At 46.8% G+C, this 8252-nt stretch overlaps 1 protein-coding gene across 1 annotated transcript; it reads left to right on the top strand.

The window, feature by feature from the left end:
- The first annotated feature begins 210 nt into the window (after positions 1 to 210).
- On the top strand, positions 211 to 2104 carry LOC126525075 (uncharacterized). Its single transcript, XM_050173136.3, has 2 exons — positions 211 to 555; positions 1769 to 2104. The coding sequence occupies exons 1-2, from the start codon at positions 221 to 223 to the stop codon at positions 2070 to 2072; spliced, it is 639 nt and encodes a 212-aa protein (XP_050029093.2). The 5' UTR covers positions 211 to 220; the 3' UTR covers positions 2073 to 2104.
- Positions 2105 to 8252: the final 6148 nt, after the last annotated feature.

Raw genomic sequence — 8252 nt, 5'->3', positions numbered from 1 at the left:
AAGTTTCAGGCTAGAGAGTTCCGCCCGTTCTTGTGTTTCTCCGGAACCCGGTTCGCGTGACGCTCTCCACTTTTGAGACGCCTCATTGGTGGCCGGACGGAGTGACGTCAGCAACACCACCATTGAATCTCTTCGTCACGCGGTGTTTCAGAATTGATAAAACTCGCTGCGCGCGCCAGCGCCCGCTCATTGCGAGCTAGAGCCACGTGGTCGCGCAGACATGAAAACCTCAGCCATCTTCCTCGTGGTCGTCGTCGCGATGCACGGCGTGGACAGCGCGTTCGTGGGAAGCCTGCTCTTGCCGTTCAGTAGCATCACGTCCGCGATCGGCATTCTCCGCTTCAAGATCTCCGTGGCCGGCGCTGTACTGAGCATGCTCGGCCAGGCCTTCAACGGCAATTCGGACGCCAGGACCGGCACGAACGTCGCGGACTCATTTTCGAGGGAGGAGAGTGAACGGCGTGGTCTTGTGGACATCGGGGTAAGGACGACAACCACCACTGAACAGCCACAAGCGAGGGTCTCCCCGATTTCGGCGCTCCAAGACATCCTCAAGTAAGACTGAAGCCACGCGGGAGCGTCTTAGATACATGCTGGGGCCGCTTCCTCGTTTAAATATGTAGCAGGATGTACTGCAATATGTAGCAATATGTAAGATTGCACTGCCATTTGACTTGCTCATCGCCGCGGCACGTGGTACCTAAAGCCTGTCCGATTGGTTTAGAATTATTTAACGGCTTCAGTATGCACCTATATACGTCTACTTTTCCATACGATGTTGATCTCGGTTCTCCCTGTCTACTTTCGCGCAAACGTGTTTCAATGGTAAAGTTAAAGCTTAAATTCGGTCAAAGTAGGTGCAGAGTTGTTTGAAGCTGAAAACACCATAAACGCACACGGCCAGTGCGTGAAAGCTAGGCAACATAAACGCTAGTGTTCAAGCTGTGCCAGTTTAGGACATTTCAACAAATAACGTTCAATACCTCTGAATATCAGTCTTGATTATACTGCGTATTAAGCGATTTAGCTTCTGGACGCCACAAGTGCTAATTCAGCAAGGACACTAGTAATTCATGCGGGAGGTGTTCCGGATTCCACTGAAGTTACTAAGCGATGTCGTGTTAGATTAGGATTGGTAATTTTTAGGAGAGCTATCATGGGGGGGGGGGGGGGAGGTGTAGTGTGGGTCGAGTCGTCCATCGTGCGCTGGATGGTTGACACACTACGGCTTGCGTACAGTTGCGCAACACCATAAGCGTCGGTTCGTTCGCCCGTTTCGCGAATGAGGACGCGCACGAACGACTTGCCTATAAATTTTGGCGTCCTTAAACTCTACTGCTACATGCGGCGGATCAATTTCTAGACATTGGAGCAAGACTGGATATTTCCCCCGTCGTCAACCTTGGTTTGGCTGCATGATGAGCCGATTCGGAAGCCAGCGCACCGTGCTCAATCTGCGATGTGTGGTATACCGCTGCACACTTGCACCACGGTGATTCAGCGGCTCTGATGTTTTATCCGAGGTCGCGGGTTTCATTACCGGCCATGGCTGTCACATTTATGTGGTGGCGCAATGAAAAAGAAAAAAAGAAACCCTGGTGCCATCGAGAATTAGGTGCACTTTAAAGAAACCCATGTGCTCACAGTAAGTGAGCACATGGGCTTCGAACTTTGGAATTGTACTCCTACCTTCATGACGCGCTGTGCTCTGGTTTTGGGGGACGTTACACCTCGCAATGTATTCCACTTCTCACTTTTTAACCCGCAGCGTCGACGAGAAGCCGAAGCCCCAGACGGACTTGCTGTTCACCTTCTTGAAGGACCTCGACGACCAAGGGTGCGTGTCCCGAATGGTGTGCGAGAGTGCCGCCGACGCACTGCGGCTCGGCAAGGTGGGCAACGCGACCGTGAATTTCTTCAACACCAACGTGGGCCTCCGGACGGGTCCTGCCTCGGTCTTCGTTGCCGCCGCCGAAGTGGGCCGATCGCGGGGCCTCGCCGGCTGCGCCCAGGCCTTTCCCGACTGCACCGCCAACCTTCCCGACACCCTATCGGTTGCCGGACTCATGTAGCCTCGACTTGTTCCGTGAATAAACATCCCCTGTGTGCGTCTGCACGTGCGTGTTTCCTTGCGAAGGCACAGTCCCTTCTCGGGACCAGCCTAGCCTTCATACAGGCTCCGCTTCGGGAGGCACCGTCATCGACACACTTATAGCTGTTCCTTCTGGATTCACTAGCTACTACGCCACGCGCGGACACTGACCGCTGGTTTGTCAGCACTACACTAGCACACGCACCAAACATTTCTCTTGCTCGTAAATCGAAGCCAGTTTACCTGTTTTCCCGACTCGGCAAAAACTTGTGCAAAAAAGACCCGCATAACCCTTAATTTACCACCTCGAGTGAAGTTCTTTAATTAACAAAAATGCAGTGCTAGGGAAAGCCACCTCGGATCACCATAGCCGTTTCTTAGTGTAGTCGCTGTATTTTATTTCTGATTGGAATAAACGCGTTCATGCGCGTTTCTTTAGAGTGCGCCTACGACTGAAATATTAAATTGCATAATATTTTTCTTCCTCTGCTTACGAGAATCCCCAGTCGATTAATTGTTTCGCTATTCAGATTTGACATATGCGACTGCTGGCAACTGGACTAACTCATGTACAAATAATATATAGTGAAGAATGAAAAAGGCCCGCGTATGGGAGTACAGCTGTGAAGGAAAAGAAGGATCTTAGAATATAACACAGATCGAGTGAGCCCTAGGGACCTCGTGGGCTTGCTTAGTTTGTGCACATCCTGTGCTGTAGCGCTACCGGGCAACGCGAGGCGCTTCCTGAACCAAGCCCAACCTCGGAATGCCGCTGGACCGCCGTGTGCGCGAGCGTTTGGCTGTGCCTGCACCGCGGTGGCCTGCACGCAGGGAAGAGGAGAGATGCAGAAGTGTCACAGCCGCGAGCCCGATATTGCGGACAGTGTTCTCTGCGCTGCGGTGCGTACGCAGCTGGGGGGGAGTAGACGATCTTGATAGCCTGGCCGCATTCGGGTCGTGCGCTCGTGGAGGAACCGCTGTGCCGTAACTTGGGAAAATGGTGAAGGCTGCGGGACCTCCCCACTCCACGCTGAAGAGAACCATCCGCTAGGATTTTTCTCTTTTTAATGCGAGGCTCATTGTTCGATTTGTCGATTTCATTACTCATCGTCGGGCAGTTTATTGAAATACGAATTCACTGGAAACTTTTGTTTTTTTCACACACGTAGTGTCACTTGGCTTTTCAAGTTAGGAACAAGAAAGCTGGGCCACGGACAATGACGCGGGGGCGCCAAATACGTATGTTTGGAACGTCTGCACTATGGCTTGTTTTTTTTTTTTTTTAAGCAGGCGGCAGTTCTCACTTTGGCCAGCGGTTATTTGGACATACGTTATTTGGACAGGTGTCTGAAATGTCCTCACTATGACTTTTTTTTTGTGCAGACGATAGCTGCCATTGTTCGGAGTGCATAGTCATTATCCACGCGCAACCCATGCGAAGGCACAGTAGCGTGGTCCACAGCGGCTATTGGGGGCGAGGACATTCCGTGGCGTTGGTGTGCGGACTTATCCGCTTGACGTGCAAAGTTGGATTGCTCCAGCAGCCTTCTGCGCAGCCATCTTTTAAAGCAAAGCTTTCTTTGGTTCTTCCTTCGACTTTCCCACTGCTGCTGCTGCTGTGGCTGCCGCTGCCAGGCCAACACCCTCAGGTGTTGGTCAGGTACATCGCGTCGGAGGGGGTGGTTCAGAGCGTGTGTAAAGCTAGAAACTCGTTTTCACCCCACCGCGCCGAATGTGCGCAATGCCCTCTGGAGCTCCCTGGCCCTCACCACATTAGTCTCTTGACAGCTGTAATTATCTGTTACTCCCATCAGAAGCATTGCAGAATATGCAGCACTTGCCTACGATGCCAGTACGATGCCATTCTTGGTGATGTAACCAGGCATGAAAGCGAGATTAAATGTCTTACCGCTAGGGTTTCAAAGCTCGAAAAAACAGACGGCTCTGGTGCAGAACTGCAGCGCATTGCTTCTTCTGTAAATGACATTGAGTACCAGAGCAGAAAGCTGAACCTCGAAGTTCATGGTCTTAAGCACGTTCGAGACGAATGCCTGCTTACAGAAATAAACGCTATCGCATCCAAACTCAAATTAGACATGCTGAATAATCAGTTAGTTTTGGCAATCCACAGGCTGCCAGCTAGAGCAGATAAAATTCCAGCCGTCTTGATACGTTTTGCGAATCAGTCGGTGAGAGATAAGTGGTTAGAGAAAAGGAAAGCGTTTCCGGCTCTTCAATCTGGCCTACATGTGATGGAAAACTTGACAACGCAAAATAGGGCTCTACTTAAGAAGGCTAAGGAATAGGCGAAAGCAAACGAATTCCGCTTTGTCTGGCACCGTGGTGGCAAGATCTTTATTAGGAAGGAAGAAGGAGATAGCGCCCATGTGGTAAAGAATCTATCTGATCTAAATAGTCTCAAATGACGAGTTAATCTGCATGCCATCATTTCACCATGTCAAGTGGAGATTGGGTATCGCCTACAGAATTACTCGACTTCATCGGTTCGGAACACTGGCTATCCACTAAATGTTTTCATTTAAACTGCCAGTCTGCTCGAAACAAACATAATGAGCTAGATGTGTTATTTGCTAGTCTTAATTTTAAATTCGATTTCGTTATGTTATCTGAGACATGGTACAACCACAGTTCTCTTGTTTGGCATCTACCGGACTATCAATGTTTCAACCAATTTAGGACTACCTCTCGAGGTGGCGGTGTTAGCTTGCTTGTTCGTGACAACATTAATGTCGACTACATCGAAGAATTCTCATGTGTCACAGATGACTACGAAGTTCTATCCTTTGTCAGCGGCAGAAGCGTTTACTCGGTGTTTTATCGTCCACCTGGAGGCAATATTCCACGTTTCTTTAGTTTTCTCGAAAATTTCTTTGCATATGCATGTACGTATAAGTACGACGTAATCTGGGGTGGCGACTTTAACATTGATCTCCTAGCTGACACGTGCTTAACTCGGGAATTTCATATCCTGCTTCAGTCGCATGGTTGCTCAAGCGTTATCTCTGTTCCAACACGAGTAACCTATGCCGCGTCAACTTGCCTGGATTTGTTTATCACCAATGTTTCAACGGCTATCATAAAAGCCGGCGTTCTTTCATGTAACCTGAGCGACCATATGCCTGTTTTTTTCTGTTTCAAACGATGCACTGAAAGAAACAGACAGCGTCTTTTCCCCAGCCAAGTGATTACACCAAACCGTCTCGAAACGTTTCGCAGACAGATTCAGTTACTTGACTGGAGCGATGTATATGCCACACAATGTGCACAATCAGCATATGAGGAATTTCTACGTATTTTCATCACGTGTTACCAGGAAAACTTTCCTCTGCGAACTAGACGCAAGCGATCATCGCACATTCGCAAACCGTGGATCACGGACGACCTCTTTCGCAAAATAAAGTTTAAAAACATGCTCTATAACCAGTTTGTTAAGTCTCGTAATATAACCGATCTACACATATTTAAACGCTACCGCAATAAACTAACAAATGAGCTTCGGAAAGCCAAGGCCTCTTATGAATGTGAATACTTCATGTCTTGTCAAAATGATAGTCGCAAAACTTGGAAAAAACTAAATGTTCTGTTAAACCGAGCGCCGTCGTCACCTGCAAATATTGAGATTTTTGAAAATGGCATTATCATCCCGGATGAAATGCTTCCTGATTACTTTAATAATTTCTTTGTTAATGCAGCTGGATCATGTGTGCACAGAAATGCCACCCGCTATGTTCAGGTCAGGTGCCCTGACAGTATATTCTTATATCCTACTACTGAGTCTGAGCTAGTCCATTTATTTTCTGAGTTGCGTAATACCACGTCGTGTGACATTGACGGCATACAGATTACACCTGTAAAGCATGTCTTGAACATTATATCGCCTGTTTTAACATACATTTACAACCTCTGCCTGACATCTGGCGTATTTCCTGCCAAAATGCAGACAGCTAAAGTACTTGCTCTGTTTAAAAAAGGCAATAAAACTGTGATATCTAATTACAGACCCATTTCCATACTTCCAGTATTTTCAAAAGGACTTGAAAAAATAATATTTCGGCGTATTTCAGATTTCCTTGAAAAACATAACCTGTTCACTGACTGTCAATATGCTTTTCGAAAGGGACGGTCAACCCAGCTCGCGTTACTAACACAAAAGGAACAAATATTACAAAATTTTGAAAACAAGCTGCTCACGCTCGGGGTTCTTATCGACTTCAGTAAAGCGTTTGACTCCATTAACCACGAACTTTTGTTAAAGAAGCTAGAGTACTACGGTATTCGTGGTATTGCTTTGGATATAGTGAAATCTTATTTAAATCAGCGGAATCAACTCGTTGAAATTAATGGCATCTGCTCCCAGTTCAAGGAAGTAACAGTTGGTGTTCCCCAAGGAAGCATATTGGACCCCCTGCTTTTCAACATATACGTTAATGACCTTGTTCTTGTCGATAGTGAACCTAAATACATTATTTATGCAGATGACACTACGCTGCTTTTTTCATCGAACAACGTTGAAAGGCTGGTTTCAACTGCAAACTCTGTTCTCAAAAAAATACACACATGGTCACAGGATAATGGCTTAAGAATTAACACTGACAAAACAAAAGCTATTTTATTTCAACCAAAAAATAAAGGTGTGAGCTTAGAGACCGACATTATAATAGGTTCCTCAAGAATTGAGCTTGTTCAGTCTGCGAAGACATTAGGTGTCTTTTTTGACAGCCATATGTTATGGACTAATCACATCGACTTCCTCGGAGGCAAACTTGCGCAAGTAGCTGGGGCGCTCTTCAGCTTAAGACCGCTGCCACGCAAGGTCAAACTTCTTTTGTACAACGCTCTCTTCCTGAGTCACGTACACTACTGCTGCCTCGTGTGGAGTACGACGTCTGCTACGAACATAAACCGGTTATTCTTGCTTCAAAAAAAGGCAATACGTAGTATCTGTAATGCTTCAGTAGACGCTCACACTGCACCTCTATTCAAACAGCTGAATTTACTCACACTGCATTCTCTGTCGCAGTTGAGGCTGTTACTTGCCTATCGTAAAGAAGCAAAACAAAGCCAGCCATACATCACATCGTTAGCACAGCTAACTAGAAACAGAACAGAATATAGTACACGGTCACCTGAACACTGGTATGTGCCGCACCCTCGCACTAACTATTCTCTTCAAATGTTGTACCACCGCTTACCACGCCTATTAAACACGCTTAAATGTAATAACATAGATGTCACCTCCTGTCCTGTATCGCATTTATATGAGCAATTCAGTGACATTTTGAAGACGATTTAATGTGTTGTTTGTGACTGTTTTCTGAAGTAGACTGTCGTCACACATCTCAATTTGATATTAGCCTCTGTCAAATCATGTCTTATTCTTTCCCAACAATGATTACCCTGTTCTATTGCTGCTTCTTTTGTACAATACTGTAAACTGTGGATTTCGCGTAGTTAATTATGATTTGTAATGTTTATTTGTTTTGTTTGTTTTCGCTTATGTATTGTTTTGTCGGTTCTAAATTAGTGCCTGTGCCTTCTGCTGCTGCCCTCAGACCGGGCTTTAAGGCCAGTCAAGTTGCTGCGAGCAACTTTTTCCTTAAATCCCCCCATAAATTGTACGTTTATGGAAATAAAGGCATTTGTAAGTTGTAAGTTGTAAGTTTCTACTAACGTGTGAGTCCGGAGGGAACAGAGATAGAACTGCAGAGAGGAGGGAGAAGAACAGGCAGTTACCATACAAGGGTGGGGGAACGAAGGGGATGTGAGAACGCAAGGCGGCGAAACTGGATAAGCTTAAGTTCAAGCAGAGTCCTTCAAACATGGAAGGACTCTGGTTCAAGCTACAGCACAGTACGTTGTTGCAATTTCTGAAAAATAAACACCATGAAAATATGTCAAGAGGACAAGCTACGCAGGGTGTGCAGAAGCAAAGCCGCATTAATTAAAGCGCCCCGCAGGGTCCAGGCGACACTACGGGAGTGGTTGACCGTCAAATCAACACTTCTGTGCCGGCCGCGGTAGCTTTGCCGCTAAGGCATTGCTAGAAGGCGCAGATTTGATCCCAACCGCGGCAGCCTCATTTCGATGGGCGCGAAATAGAACGCGCACGTTCACTTAGATTTTGGGACACGTTAAAGAA

Source organism: Dermacentor andersoni, chromosome 3 (genome assembly GCF_023375885.2).
Source record: "Dermacentor andersoni chromosome 3, qqDerAnde1_hic_scaffold, whole genome shotgun sequence".
NCBI lineage: Eukaryota > Metazoa > Arthropoda > Arachnida > Ixodida > Ixodidae > Dermacentor > Dermacentor andersoni.
Note: the sequence above shows the minus strand (reverse complement) of the source record. Positions and strands in the feature narration are given on the sequence as shown.